At 43.3% G+C, this 15,945-nt stretch overlaps 2 protein-coding genes across 3 annotated transcripts in view; one reads left to right on the top strand and one right to left on the bottom strand.

Annotated features, from left to right (window-relative positions):
• The first annotated feature begins 266 nt into the window (after positions 1-266).
• LOC106612582 (vitamin K-dependent protein S) lies at positions 267-11,492 on the top strand. 2 transcript variants are annotated; one of them, XM_014213870.2, is made up of 9 exons: positions 267-576; positions 1,014-1,070; positions 1,234-1,349; positions 2,544-2,733; positions 5,227-5,388; positions 6,407-6,572; positions 7,468-7,616; positions 8,417-8,642; positions 10,898-11,492. In XM_014213870.2, the coding sequence occupies exons 1-9, from the start codon at positions 496-498 to the stop codon at positions 11,035-11,037; spliced, it is 1,287 nt and encodes a 428-aa protein (XP_014069345.1). In that variant the 5' UTR covers positions 267-495; the 3' UTR covers positions 11,038-11,492. The 2 variants fall into 2 exon arrangements, with proteins under 2 accessions (XP_014069345.1, XP_014069346.1); XM_014213871.3 differs by lacking the exon at positions 1,014-1,070 and having other exon boundaries at positions 269-576.
• Positions 11,493-12,692: 1,200 nt separating this feature from the next.
• fa70b (FAM70B) overlaps positions 12,693-15,945 on the bottom strand; it is a 34,115-nt gene continuing 30,862 nt past the window's right edge. Inside the window, exons 8-9 of the mRNA NM_001141443.1 lie at positions 13,988-14,104; positions 12,693-13,161 (exon numbers count right to left, since the gene is read on the bottom strand). Coding sequence (NP_001134915.1) covers positions 13,066-13,161; positions 13,988-14,104 — 213 coding nt within the window. The 3' untranslated portion in view covers positions 12,693-13,065. The remainder of the gene's footprint in view (positions 13,162-13,987; positions 14,105-15,945) is intronic.

The following is a 15,945-nucleotide window of genomic DNA, read 5'->3' as shown; positions in this document are numbered from 1 at the left end:
TACGCCATCTTTTTTCTGTCAAGCAAATTAGTTAAATAGAGCATTGCTTTAAACAACAAAAAAAATGGAACCTGCCAAGAGCAATGACTTTAAAAAGTGAAAATGTTCCCACTCTGTGTTTGGACCAAATAATTACATAATAGGATATCTGTGGTTTGGACACTATCTGAAACACAAACACTCACCTCCTTGACCCAGACAGTGACCTCCCCATCATGATTTATTGTGTTGTCTCGTCTCCATTCGTATCTGCTGTTGTGTCTGCTACGGCCAGGTTTGTGAAACTCTGGGAAAGAGACCGATTTCTTAAGACTTCTCAGACTCCCTGTAGCTCTTGCCTCATCAGCTGATGCTCCAGCCCAGTACAAAGCCTAGAGGGACAAGGACCAAAGAATCACACCTGACAAGTATAGAACATCAACCCCATAAGGAACGTCTGGTTAAGAGAAGCAAGCACCCCGAAGGACAGTGAAAAGAAGTAGACCTTAGTAGATCATGTTTGCATTGAAGAGGTTTGTGGTGGCTCTGCTGACCCTAGGGATTTGGGTTCATCCAACGCTTGAACGGACACTGGAGGTAAGAGGCGACACAATGACGTTATTTTACTATACGGTTCTACTCTAACACAGGGTTGGGGAGTAACTGATTGCATATATATAATCTGATTACAAAACGGAATCAGTTACGTTACCAGAAAAAAATATTTTAATCAGATTACAGATACTTTTGAAAAACTAGACTTACTTCTTAGATTACTTCAACAAACAAAAATACATGACTCTTTTCTGTTTTCTCAATGACATTCAGTTGAGCATTGAAAAAGTGTGCAAGTTTAACTTTGTTCCACTTGAGCGAGTGTGACCACAAATCAGACCACTAGGATGACACCAAATGTATTTGATGGATCTTTTTTGTCTTCTAATGCCTCTTAAGGGGAAAGTAATACAAAAGTAGCAAAGTAATACGTTACTGAGTTTGGGTAATCCAAATACTTGGTTACTGATTTTGGACAGGTAACTGGTAACCATAACGGATTACATCTAGAAAGTAACCCCGCTAACACAGTTACTGTGAGTACACATGCACAGGTTTTTCCTCCATATTCTAATTAGTCCAGCAATTCTTAGAAATTGTTTGGTTATTTAAATGTCTCTCTTGTTGGTTTAGCTAGCTTTTCAATCATCACAATGTTTGCCTACATGAACAGTATTTTGTGTTGTTTCAACCCCATAGCCATCACCGGAATGCTACTCTTTTGTCGAGTCCAGGTCCTCACATCTCCTGTACACTGGGAACAGCTCTGTGGGGAATGTCCCCATTCTGGAGTACAAGGTCACAGAGTTGACCAGGTAGGCTATAGAGATCATGACACCAATGAGCACTCCCCTTTCAGAACATTTAACCAGCCGGGGCACATCCGGCTGAACCACACTGATTGAACCAGGTCCCACGTAGTCTCTCATTTACATACAGAGTGTACAAAACATTAAGAACACCTTCCTAATTGAGTTGCACCCCACTCCCTTTGCACTCAGAACAGCCTCAATTCGTTGGGGCATGGACTCTGAAAGGTGTCAAGCATCCCACAGGAATAGTTTCCCATTGTTGACGCCAATGCTTCCCACAGTTGTGTCAAGTTGGTTGGATGTCCTTTGGGTGGTGGCCCATTCTTGATACACACAGGAAACTGTTCAGTGTGAAAAACCCAGCAGCGTTGCAGTTCTTGACACAACCGGTGTGCCTGGCACCTACCACCATACCCTGTTCAAACAAACTTTCATTTTTGTCTTGCCCATTCACCCTCTGAATGGCAAACATACACAATCCATGTCTCAATTGTCTGAAGGGTTAAAAATCCTTCTACACTGATTTGAAGTGTATTTAACAAGTGACATCAATAAGGGATTATAGCTTTCACCTGGATTTGCCTGGTTAGTCTTTTTCATGGAAAGAGCTTTTTTTTTTTTTAGGGGTGTAGCTTTAATACTACAGATTGTAGCTTCCATCAATGTAATTGTCTGCATAATTTCCAGTCCCCCGTATATTTGTGTGTGTGTGTGTGTGTGTGCTAATATCTTATTTAAATATATTTTCCTTTATTATTTTCCCCTAACCCTACCCTCCCTTTAATTCAAATAAACTAATGGACAACAACACTTAGGCTTCTACTTCCAGCTTATACATACTATATACATTTTAAGGACACTATGTATTTTACGATAGTTATCTTTTGTTTGTTTTTAATCTCATCCTTTAGCTACCATCGACCCCTCCCATCTATCTCTGAAGACCATCCAGTTTGATTTCTATTTTGTAATGTACTTTTAACTGTGCTGTTTCCCAAAAGTGCTGAACCTATATACATTTTACAGGCACAGTATATTTTACATTTGTTACCTTGTTGGAATAAATCCCGTTCTTCAGCTCCACTCAACCCCTCCCAGAGCAATGTTTTGTACACTCAGTGTATGCTCAATAAGATGTAATGCTGTTCTGAGGATCAGTGTGTTTTGACATGTCTGTATCTTTCTGTCCATCTGTAGCTTTGACTCTGAGTTTGAGTTGCGTACTCTGGACCCTGAGGGGGTGATATTCTTTGGGGACATCGGCGGGCAGCAGAACTACTTTCTGCTTGCTGTGATCCATGGGAACCTGAGCGTCCAGACGAGCTTCGGGGATGGACAGATCCTCGTCACCTCTGGGCCCCAGATCAGTGACGGGGAGTGGAAGAAGGTGAAGTCCTGAACCGTATCTTCTAAATTACTTTGTGACAGTAGGCTATGCTATACAGTGCCTTGCAAAAGTATTCATCCCCCTTGGCATTTTTCCTATTTTGTTGCATTACAACCTGTAATTTAAATTGATTTTTATTTGGATTTCGTGTAATGGACATACACAAAATAGTCCAAATTGGTGGAGTGAAATGAAAAAAAATATACTTGTTTCAAAAAATAAACTGAAAAGTGGTGTGTGCGTATGTATTCACCCCCTTTGCTATGAAGCCCCTAAATAAGATCTGGTGCGACCAATTACCTTCAGAAGTCACATAATTAGTTAGATTGCACACAGGTGGACTTTATATAAGTGTCACATGATCTGTCACATGATCTCAGTATAGGTGTATGTAAATATATACACATGCGCAGGGTTTTCCTCCATATTCTAATTAGTGCAGCAATTGTTAGAAATTGTTTGGTTATTTAACTGTCTCTCTTGTTGGTTTAGCTAGCTTTCCTATCATCACAATGTTTGCCTACATGAACAGTATTTTTGTGTTGTTTCAATGATCTCAGCATATATATGTACATACACCAGTTCTGAAAGGCCCTAGAGTCAGAAACACCACTAAACAAGGGGCACCACCAAGCAAGCGGCACCATGAAGACCAAGGAGCTCGCCAAACAGGTCAGGGACAAAGTTGTGGAGAAGTTGGGTTCTAAAAAAAATAATATTCTAAACTTTGAACATCCCACAGAGCACCATTAAATCCATTATTAAAAAATGGAAAGAATATGGCACCACAACAAACCTGCCAAGAGAGGGCCGCCCACCAAAACTCACGGACCAGGCAAGGGCAGCATGAATCAGAGAGGCAACAAAGAGACCAAAGATAACCCTGAAGGAGCTGCAAAGCTCCACAGCGGAGATTGGAGTATCTGTCCATAGGACCACTTTAAGCCGTACACTCCACAGAGCTGGGCTTTAAGGAGGAGTGGCCAGAAAAAGCCTTTGCTTAAAGAAAAAAATAAGCAAACACGTTTGGTGTTTGCCAAAAAGCATGTGGGAGACACCCCAAACATATGGAAGAATGTACTCTGGTCAGAGGAGACTAAAATGGAGCTTTTGGGCCATCAAGGAAAACGCTATGTCTTGCGCAAACCCAACACCTCTCATCACCTGAGAACACCATCCCTACAGTGAAGCATGGTGGTGGCAGCATCATGCTGTGGGGATGTTTTTCGTCGGCAATGACTGTGAGACTGGTCTGAATTGAAGGAATGATGGATGGCACTAAATACAGGGAAATTCTTGAGGGAAACCTGTTTCAGTCTTCCAGAGATTTGAGACTGGGACAGAGGTTCATCTTCCAGCAGGACAATGACCTTAAGCTTACTGCTAAAGCAACACTTGAGTGGTTTAAGGGGAACATTTAAATGTCTTGGAATGGCCTAGTCAAAGCCCAGACCTCAATCTAATTGAGAATCTGTGGTATGACTTAAAGACTGCTGTACACCAGTGGAACCCATACAACTTGAAGAAGCTGTAGCAGTTTTGCCTTGAAGAATGGGCAAAAATCCCAGTGGCTAGATGTGCCAAGCTTATAGAGACATACCCCAAGAGACTTGCAGCTGTAATTGCTGCAAATGGTGGCTCTACAAATATTGACTTTGGGGGGGTGAATAGTTGTGCACGCTCAAGTTTTCCGTTTTTTTGTCTTATTTCTTGTTTCACAATAAAACAATATTTTGCATCTTCAAAGTGGTAGGCATGTTGTGTAAATCAAATACAACAAAATAGGAAAAATGCCAAGGGGGGGTGAATACTTTCGCAAGCCACTGTAACCATAATAACATAATTATAATGTGGGGCATGTATAAGTAACTGCCAAAATAAAGGAAACACCAACATATAGTGTCTTTGTAGGGCCTAGGGCCACCACGACAGCTTCAATGCACCTTGGCATAAATTCTACAAGTGTCTGGAACTCTATTGGAGGGATATGATACCATTCTTCCTCAAGAAATGTCATAATTTGATGTTTTGTTGATGGTGATGGAAAACGCTGTCTCTGGCGCGTTCCAGAATCAGATGGCTCAAAGTGTTCAAAGCAAACTCGGCTCCATCATTTATTGAATCAGATGGCTTATTCATCTCTAAACCCACTGATATTGCCAATTATTTAATAATTTTTTTATTGGCAAGATTAGCATACTTAGGCATGACATACCAGCAACAAACGCTGACACTACACACCCAAGTATAACTGATCAAATTTTGAATTCTGTAAAGTGAGAGTAGAAGAAGTGAAAAAAACTATTGTTGTTTATCAACAATGACAAGCCACCAGGGTCTAAGAACTTGGATGGAAAATGACTGAGGATAATAGTGGACGATATTGCCACTCCTATTTGCCATATCTTCAATCTAAGCCAACTAGAAAGTGTGTGCCCTCAGGCCTGGAGGGAAGCAATCTAAATCTTACCTGTACATTGTCCATGGATGCAGATTGCAGTGATGAAACATGAGGGAGCTGTGGCTGTGCGCGTTGGCTCGGAGGCAGCCGTCACAGTGCAGCAGTCTGCTGAGAGCCAGAGGGCCGAGATAGGCAACGGCGTCCTGAGAATCTCTATCGGAGACCTGCTCCCAGATAGCGGAGTTACCCTGGGGGTGAGTCTAAGTCCTGTTACCCCCCACCAGACTGACAGGGAGCAGAATGGGAGCATGTGAGAGGACCAATGGGAAGGAATGTTGGTCTTTCGAGGGGTTAGGACCTAACAGGGACACAGCAGGGTTACAGACAGGCTGGAAGTGGGGGTGAGAGATAATTAGAATGGGTAGTACTAGCATGTTGTGAGATGTTTTTGAAGGTTTTTGGGTCTGCACAGTAATGGTTAGGACCTTTACATTCCATGGTTAGGAGCAACAGTAATAAAACACAGGGTTGCAGATGGGGTGGAAGTGTGGTGGGGCATGGAGAGAGCGAGTGAATGGGGTAGAATTTGAAGAGGGAGCTTTATGGAGGAAGATGTGTGTCTGCAGAAGGCATGGGAACCATTGTAATAATTACATAGGGGTTACATCCCAAATTATTCCCTATTTAGTGTACTACTTTTGACCTATAAATGGAATAGGATGCCATTTAGGACATATCCTGGGTTGCAGAAGAGGAAGGGCATGGGGAGGAACATTGAAGGCTTGCTAGTGAGACACTAACTATATTGGAGAATGTGAGACTGTCTGTGGAGATGGGAGTTAACCATGAATCTGGCTGGTTCTCTTAACGTGAGATTTGCTTATCTAATCCGTATGCAATGATAACCACTGTGCTCTCGCCAACTCTAATAATGATTTTCACAGCTGGACCGCACATCCTGAGACAGTTTTCTGGCACACCAACTTTCTCACCATGATAAGAACAACAGATCAAAGCACAGCTCAGAGTTCAACCACCCCTGAGGGAGCAGGAACTGCAGTTCTTATCATGTTACTATATTTTATACCCAACACAAACAGCACGTGTCTGTTCTTCGAATGCACCCACTGTCCCTCATCTGAATTTGACTATTTTGCAATGGACAAATAAAAACAAGAAAGAGCAGTGCTATGTAGTGAAGGGCAATCACATGGGGCTTGTTTTTCTATACAATTTCTGTCTTTCTGTCTGTCTGTCTGTCTGTCTGTCTAGCTGAACCCTCCTCTGGATGGCTGCATGCGGAGCTGGGACTGGGTCAGACAGGACTCCAGCATCCTAGAGCGGACCCTGCAGGATTCTGAGGTGCAGAGGTGCTGGGAACATATTGCCCCCGGGTCCTACTTTACTGGAGTTGGCTGTGTTGGTTTCAGCTCTCTAGGTAGGCCACCTCACTTCCCCGTCACATGACAAGTGACAATATATTTTTCTGTCCACGCACCCTGACAGGGAAAAATTCTGGGCCCTATATTTTAGGTCCCTGGAAACATTTAGTGGTAGTTTACCTTAATATGAAACAATGAAAACTTGGGGCTGAAAACTGTTGGAAACAGTTGTTTCAAAATCGTACATATTGCAATATTGTCCACAATATCACTCCAAAAGACATGTGTTGGACTTAGAATGAAAGATTTTGTTAAAGAAGTTTTCAACTTATAGTTTTAGTTTTTCATAGTTTTTATATTCCCCTACCATAAATCTTTTTATTCACAGGGCTTTCCGTAGAGCCTGTATTTGAATTCTAAGAAGAACACAGAACTCTTGTGGGAAGAAAACAATTAAGATTGGGGTAAAAATGTGGAAACCTACCCCTTTTAAGAATTAATCCCTGGTTAACTCCCATCTCATTTTCATAATTTAGCAGATGCTCCTTTCCAGAGCGACTTACAGGAGCAATTAAGGTTAAGTGCCTTGATCAAGGGCACATCGACAGATTTTCCACCTTGCATGCTCGGGGATTTGAACCAGCGACCTTTCGGTTACTGGCCCAATGCCAGTAACCGCTAGGCTGCCTGCCGTCTCCACAGACAGTCTCACATGCTCCCGTACTGTAGCTACTGTCCCATGGTATTGCCTTCTTGCCATTACTTCAATAACATCTGAAGCTGAAGTTTAAGTACTTGAATCTGGTGCTTTCCTTGTTTTGTCAGTAAAGTAAAAAGCGTGAAGACATTCAATGGTCTGTAAAAGGAACACTGCATTGTTGTATGAACAAGAAAGTGCACCGGTTAGGGTGCAGAGTGATATCTGTGTTATGTTTGCCTTTGTGTCTGCAGTGTTGCTGGGAAACTCTTCAGACGGTGCAGACTGGACTCTCTCTGTGGAGCTAGCTCTCAGAACGGTTTCAGCCAGAGGCTTTCTCTTCATTCTGGTTGACACTCAGAACGACTACATCCTCTCCTTGAAACTCAACCACCCTTCACAGGTAACACACCGGAACGATACAGCCTCACGGCCCAACTGGTCTGGACCAGCTCTTGGTTATGTTATAGTCTCTATCTTCTCTCATTCCTTCACTATTACTGCTTTGGAATCTTTAAGAATGGCACAATGGCAAAGACATGGTCAACACACGCACGCACGGACACACACACACTCATACACGCTCATTCACACACAAACTCACACGGGTCACTCAAACACACACCCACACATACACACATACACATACTGTACAGCAGCAGATCACAAACAAGTCACACTCACACACTCCTGCCTCCGTTGAGTCTGGGACCTGACTTGATTAGCCCAATGATCACATGTTGTGATGTCATGCAAAATGCCAAGCAGGAAGAGGTCAAACTTTCCGAAAGAGGCTTTGTTGAAATTGTCACTGTCAGCATGCCATACTTTAAGAGGATTTAACTACTGGAAATCCCCACAAATATCTATGTGAACAGATCTCTGTTGGCCTATAACACATATTCTTTGTGCTGTGTGGAACAAACCCTGACTTTTACCTTTTACGTCTGTCTAGGGCACAAACAGACATGTTGCTGCTTCCTGTTGCAGATTGTTCTGTTGATACCGATTGTTGATCTGGCATTTGCTGCCACTCCTTATGATATTTGTTTCCATATGACAATGTGTTGACAATTTGTCCGGCCAGTGGAGGTCTTTTAAAACCCTAAACGAAGCATTAACTTATGGGGTGATATAATGCAAAAAACAATCTCTCCTGGATAAGTTTGGATTCATCCATGGTTTGGGTATCCTGTGCCCTAGGAACTGATGCTGAGTTTGAGGGGGACTCTATTCTGGTCGGGCAGCTACCCCCAGACCCTCTGCTCAGGTGAGAGTCAGTTCCTGCAGCTGCAGGTGAGGCCAGGCCAGCTGGTATTTGGCATGGGTGTAACCAAGGCAACCATGAGGTTGACGGATGGGGACTACAAGCTCCTGAAGAGGGTGATGAGCCAACCAGGGAGCAGGGTGTACCTGGGGGGCGGGCCAGGTGAGCACTGAGTCTCAAATGACACCCTATTCCTTGCTACTTTAGGCCTGATACTTTTCTCCTCCAATCTTATCCGTGCTGTCTTCCCACATCAACTGATCCTAATCCTCCCCACATCAACTGATCCTAATGCTCCCCACATCAACTGATCCTAATCCTCCCCACATCAACTGAACCTAATCCTCCCCACATCAACTGATCCTAATCCTCCCCACATCAACTGATCCTAATCCTCCCCACATCAACTGATCCTAATCCTCCCCACATCAACTGATCCTAATCCTCTTACTCATTCACTATTCTACTCGTACACACGAAAGCCGCGAAGCCGAAACGTTTGTGTAAGCTATCCCTGATGCAGTGAAAATAATAACATCTAAAATGAAGTAAGCTTAATGCAACATGTTTTTAAGTGTGGACCCATCCCAACTTTTTACTATTCTACTCTTCCCACACTCTCTCACCCTCAAACATTTCTCTTATTTTCAGCTCTCTCCTTCGTTTCACCTCATTCTTCTTTTTTCATTCTTTTCCACAAACCATGTCCCAGAATCATCTCCTCTCCATGTATTGTCCACTATTAATTGTCCTCTATATTCATGTTTCCTGGATCACCTCAAATCCGATAAGCTAATTTCACACTGTATATAGATTTTTTTCTACGTTTCTTTATTCCATGTGTAACTCTGTGTTGTTGTTTGTGTCGCAATGCTTTGCTTTATCTTGGCCAGGTCGCAGTTGTAAATGAGAACTTGTGCTCAACTGGCCTACCTGGTTAAAATCAATTTTTATGCCATTTTTCTCGTAAAAAAGCGATAATATTCCGACCGGGAAAGCGTGTTTACGTTCAAAGAGAGAGAAAATAAAAACATGGGGTCACCTCGTGCACGCGCCTCAGTCAGATTGTCCTCTGATAGACCACTTACCAAAGGCTGTAATGTTTTTCAGCCAGGGGCTGGAATTACATCATTCAGCTTTTTCCCGGGTTCTGAGAGCCTATGGGAGCCGTAGGAAGTGTCACGTTACAGCAAAGATCCTCAGTTTTCAATAAAGAGAGTCAAGAATAACAAGAACTTGTCAGACAGGCCACTTCCTGTAAGGAATCTTCTCATGTTTTTGCCTGCCATACGAGTTCTGTTATACTCACAGACACCATTCAAACAGTTTTAGAAACTTTAGGGTGTTTTCTATCCAAAGCCAATAATTATATGCATATTCTAGTTTCTGGGCAGTAGTAATAACCAGATTAAATCGGGTACGTTTTTTATCCGGCCGTGTAAATACTGCCCCCTAGCCCTAACAGGTTAAATAAAGGTGAAATAAAAATAGAAAATAAAATAATTTCCACATTTCACCCAAGAATGACCATATGCTTCCAGGTCATATGGCAACATATAGCCAATAAAAATGGGTGACAACATTCAGATGTAAAACATTTCAGAGCGTTCCTTCCTCCTTTACATTATGATTTCATTTTAGGGAAATTAAACTCGAAATTCAAAGTTTCTCCGACGTTTTCAGGTTGTGTAGATCCAGCTATGTGCCTCCTCGACCTCAAATGAATGTAAAAGATAAGAAAAACAAATCTGGAAGTTACATGGAGCTTATCTTTTCCATTTGATATAGCTGAATCTACAAAAGAAGACCTGGGACATGGACTTGTCCCAGTAGAAGACGTCTGAGATCTGAAACCATAACTCACTTTAAGTACACTATACGTGTTTAACACCCTATTCCCTATATAGGAGTGGAGGTGAAGCCTCTGTTGAGGACAAACACAGCAAGAGATAGGAGTTGTGTAGAGTAGCAGAGGTATCAAATTACAGGCAATTTCCCAGATGATATATCATGATGACTCCTATGGACATATGGTGTCAAGATGAAACAACAGTGTGAGCCGGTAGGGGTGTGGGCCGGTAGGGGTGTGGGCCGGGAGGGGTGTGGGCAGGTAGGGGTGTGGGCCGGGAGGGGTGTGGGCCGGTAGGGGTGTGGGCCGGTAGGGGTGTGGGCCGGTAGGGGTGTGGGCCGGTAGGGGTGTGGGCCCGGGGAGCCGTTAAAACTTTACGAGTCTTTCTTCTGCTATCACTGTTTTTCTGCTATGAAATCGTGCAAATACTGCCACAAAGGGCTGCCCTATGTGGCCTGCACCTGTCCAGTCATGTCTCATCAGTGATTACTTCTAGGAAGGGAGGAAAGAAAGAAGCACAATTCAATCCCTTGAACTGGGCCTATCTCTGACCTTTGACTGTGTCCAGAGGGTCTGTCCAGCTTCCACGGCTGTCTCCAGGCTAAGATCCAGGGTGTCAACGTTGACCTTGACCTGGCAGAGGTCAAACACGGGGATGTCCGCTCTCACAGCTGCCCTGCCGCCCTCAACATCCGAGATGGGAAGTAAAGGAGCCGCAGTTACACCCGACACTGCTTATAAGACTACACAAGGCTACACTGTTTTCTGTTTGGCTATTGTCTGTCTCTCAGCGTTTTACTGTCTCATGTGGCTATCTATGTAACAAGATGTAACACAGTACTGCAGAATGCAGTAATATTGTATTTTCTATTTGTATTTGTATTGAAGCATCTGACATGTGAGGGATGTTTATTTGAAGAACAAGAGAAGGATTGCGTTTTCTTTGTGTAGATCGTTTTGCATACATTTTTGGCCAACTTTTGTACGTCCCTGTAAAACCATAACATGGCCTCTTTCACTTTATTTGCTGCATATTGTTTCTGTAATTTCCAGCAGAATTCCCCTATAAGCAGGTGAAGCTAAACAGTACAGCTGAATTACCATGTCCACTCTTGTTAAGTCTGTGCGAATGGCAATAAAGCATTTGCTGCTTTTTATAGCAATTTGACTAGCATTGCATTTTTTACATATATGTTGTAACTTCCCCCAAAGCTGTCCAAGTGGTCAAAAACATTGCATTCTTTCACACACTGATAAGTTCATGAACCATTTCATAATGTATTGTATGAATGCTATGCAAGTTCGATCTCTGTGTATTACGTTATACTTCCATTGAAAATAACTTAATAAGCAAGACAGAAGAGCCTTAGAACAGTTACTCTATAATCATCATTGACATGAGGGGCATGAACACTAAAACACAAGGAGTTCATCATCATCTTACCAGACAGAAGCTCTCACACAGTTGCAGACTTGGATTCAAATGCAATTTAAAATGCTTTAGCTGAGCTTGATTGAGCTTGCCTAACGCAATAGAACAGTCGCAAAGGTGCAAAGCCTGCCGATCTGGCACTCGAGACAGGCTAAAGGAAACGTGCAAAGTATTTGAAAGATTTCAAATAGTATTTGAACCCAGATTTTCACAGTTGCCTGAGAAAGAGGAGACTAAGCCAGTGTTCTTGTGGTTTATTTTTGTCCTGTGAAACTCTTTGACCCCTGGTGAGTTTTTGTTAAATCTGGTGTTTTACTTAAAAAGAAACTCCAGATAATTACGCCATCTTCTGTCTTGTACATTTCCACAATTGTTTCAAGTTTAATTGTGCAAGCAAATTACTTTTGGGTTTATTGGTTTTTAGCCCTCACGAGTGGAAGGTTTTGGGAATTTGTCTTCGCTCCTTGAAACAAAAAAAGTGTGTGTGAGGAGCTCTGTCAGTCGGAGGAGACATCTTAGATGATGTTGGGGAATTGTCTCAGCTCTGTACCCTTGTGTTTCTGTAACCAGGGGAAGCACATTGCGAACATGTTTTATAAAAGGAAGAAAAAACCACACAGAAGTTTGAGGTATGCATTGTCTGGCCAGGAGCTCGATATTTTTGTACACATCCCCCTCTCTCTCTGCCTATTGAGTTCCATGAAAGAACACATTTCTTATTGCTTAATGAGTTTTGGGCCCAAACGAAATGATCCTGGGGTAGATTACTAGTGAGACCAATGGTAAACAATGTTAAGGCAATGAGGAGGCCAGGCAGGCAACATCAAGCAGCATCTCTATTGAATACGAGTCTGTGTGGGCAGCGTGGCACAACAAAAAACAGTAAGTCAATTTGATGAGAAAAAAATGACTTAACCACTTAACCCTTATTAGCAGATACAGTTGAGTTTAAGATGTAGAATAAAAAGTAAATGTATTTTGTCAAATTGTACATTTCAAAAAAGGTCTTAAATAATTAACCTTTTCCTAGATAGTAGAAGCATGTCATAAGCCATACATTTTCTGGGCAAATCAATCGAAATTGCTCAAAATATTTACATTTCATATACAGATATTTTACACCATACATAACTCTTACAAAACAAACTCCAAAATACGAATCCCCCTGGATGTCATGAGACTTCTAGGGACAGGAGAGTCTGGAGGAAACTCCTGGCTGTAGTTGTATGACAAGTTGGTAATGGAAAGCTGGAGTAGGGAGGTTAATTCAGACAGAAAAGCTCTGTGGTTTGTAGGGCAGCAGGTTATAGAGAGGGGTTGGGGTCTGGACGGGGGTGTACTGATGAATCACTCTGGGGGAACTCCGTCTCCGCTGCTGGGACAAAGTATTGGGAGGCTCTCTGAAAGACAGAACAAAAACAGAAAACACTAAGATTAGTTGGATTCAGCTAAACAGTATTCACATTTTGCTAATTTGTTCCAATTATAACTAATCTACTTCTAGGTAAAGAATAGTTACAAACATAAACCATAAACCATAAACCATAACCATAAACGTAATATATCCCAAATAAACAAACACAAAACAAACAAAGCTTAGTTTGATTCAGCTGAGCAAAGAGCGGAAAACAATATTGTCCCATTTGTAACTACAACTCTACTTGGGAATAATTACAAATAGCAGACTGAACATCACTTACGTGAGTGGATAAGCAAATAAAAGTTTCCAAATAAAATAGATTCGAAATGGAGGAAAGGCCTAATGTTTCTCAGACAACTTATTTTTCTCTGGGGGTTTATTGGTTGGAGGCTGTTGTTTGGTCTACTGAGGCATGTACCTGGCATGATCTAATAGGGCTACTTGGTGCTCTCTGTCTTTCTAGCAGCCAGTAGTTAAATAGTTGTTTTAATACAGAGGGAAAGGTAGACAGTGGGCAGATGACGGCAGGGCAATATGGGATGGCAGAGGGAGTCCTCCCAGAACATCTGTGAGTTTCCATACAATGTACAGTATCTCACCCCTTTCTCTCTCCTTTGGTTTTACTAGACCAATTACCAATAACAGGACTTCTTAGGCCCAAGACCGAAACAGAGGTTGTTGTTGAAATACATCTTTGGCGTCCTGGAAAAACCTTGTGTGGGCTCTATTTTTGGCTGCCGTTAAGGCGTTAGTGAGTGTGTGAGAGACTGACCAGGTAGAGACAAGTGAGTGTGTGTGAGACTGACCGGGTAGAGGTGTTTGTGTCCTGTGTTGGTGTTGTCCATCAGCAGGGGGGCAGTGGGGGAGAAGCGAAATCCCCCCTCGGAGAAATGCGATGACGACAGGGTCACTGAGCTGCTCCTCTGTAAAACAAACACACACACACACACTTTTGGTTTAGTGTTAATTCTTACAAGTAAGGAGTGTGTTGTGATCCTCTTGTGTGTATTAGGAAACAAAATGTGATCACAAAATATACACACACACACAAGGCATTTGCTGGATATCTAAAATGATGTCAATACAAAATAATTCAGCTTTCATCTGCCAAACAAATGTACTTGGATTGTTTGGGAGACGAAGATGGCGTGAGCAACAACCTCATAAATTCAACACATTTCTGGTAGGCAACTATTCAGCCCTAATATCTTGTGTGATCTCTAGTCAATAGGCTTCCTCACTCTCTTTCCCAGAAGAGAGCAAATCCCAGGCCTGGCCTGAGAGAGGAACCATGTGGCCCAATGTGACCACGTCAGCGGTCTGCCACATGGATGAACACACATCCAACTCTGACCACAACCGTCCCATCACCGGCGCTATCTAGCCATGCAACCAACCCCCCACATACACAGCCGCTTGTTCACGTACACTGACGCGTTGTTCATCAACCAGAAGTGGTGGGGAGAGAGAATTATAGCGATGCCATGGTATTTGGATAAAACAAGAAGGTATGGGGGATCTCAGATATATATACACACTGCTCAAAAAAATAAAGGGAACACTTAAACAACACATCCTAGATCTGAATGAAAGAAATAATCTTATTAAATACTTTTTTCTTTACATAGTTGAATGTGCTGACAACAAAATCACACAAAAATAATCAATGGAAATCCAATTTATCAACCCATGGAGGTCTGGATTTGGAGTCACACTCAAAATTAAAGTGGAAAACCACACTACAGGCTGATCCAACTTTGATGTAATGTCCTTAAAACAAGTCAAAATGAGGCTCAGTAGTGTGTGTGGCCTCCACGTGCCTGTATGACCTCCCTACAACGCCTGGGCATGCTCCTGATGAGGTGGCGGATGGTCTCCTGAGGGATCTCCTCCCAGACCTGGACTAAAGCATCCGCCAACTCCTGGACAGTCTGTGGTGCAACGTGGCGTTGGTGGATGGAGCGAGACATGATGTCCCAGATGTGCTCAATTGGATTCAGGTCTGGAGAACGGGCAGGCCAGTCCATAGCATCAATGCCTTCCTCTTGCAGGAACTGCTGACACACTCCAGCCACATGAGGTCTAGCCTTGTCTTGCATTAGGAGGAACCCAGGGCCAACCGCACCAGCATATGGTCTCACAAGGGGTCTGAGGATCTCATCTCGGTACCTAATGACAGTCAGGCTACCGCCGGTGAGCACATGGAGGGCTGTGCGGCCCCCCAAAGAAATGCCACCCCACACCGTGACTGACCCACCGCCAAACCGGTCATGCTGGAGGATGTTGCAGGCAGCAGAACGTTCTCCACGGCGTCTCCAGACTCTGTCACGTGCTCAGTGTGAACCTGCTTTCATCTGTGAAGAGCACAGGGCGCCAGTGGCGAATTTGCCAATCTTGGTGTTCTCTGGCAAATGCCAAACGTCCTGCACGGTGTTGGGCTGTAAGCACAACCCCCACCTGTGGACGTCGGACCCTCATACCACCCTCGTGGAGTCTGTTTCTGACCGTTTGAGCAGACACATGCACATTTGTGGCCTGCTGGAGGTCATTTTGCAGGACTCTGGCAGTGCTCCTCCTGCTCCTTCTTGCACAAAGGCGGAGGTAGCGGTCCTGCTGCTGGGTTGTTGCCCTCCTACGGCCTCCTCCACATCTCCTGATGTACTGGCCTGTCTCCTGGTAGCGCCTCCATGCTCTGGACACTACGCTGACAGACACAGCAAACCTTCTTGCCACAGCTCGCATTGATGTGCCATCCTGGATGAGC

Source organism: Salmo salar, chromosome 09 (assembly GCF_965601325.2).
Source record: "Salmo salar chromosome 09, fSalSal1, whole genome shotgun sequence".
Lineage (NCBI taxonomy): Eukaryota > Metazoa > Chordata > Actinopteri > Salmoniformes > Salmonidae > Salmo > Salmo salar.
The sequence above is the reverse complement of the archived record's forward strand: the minus strand, read 5'-3'. Positions and strand labels throughout refer to the sequence as shown.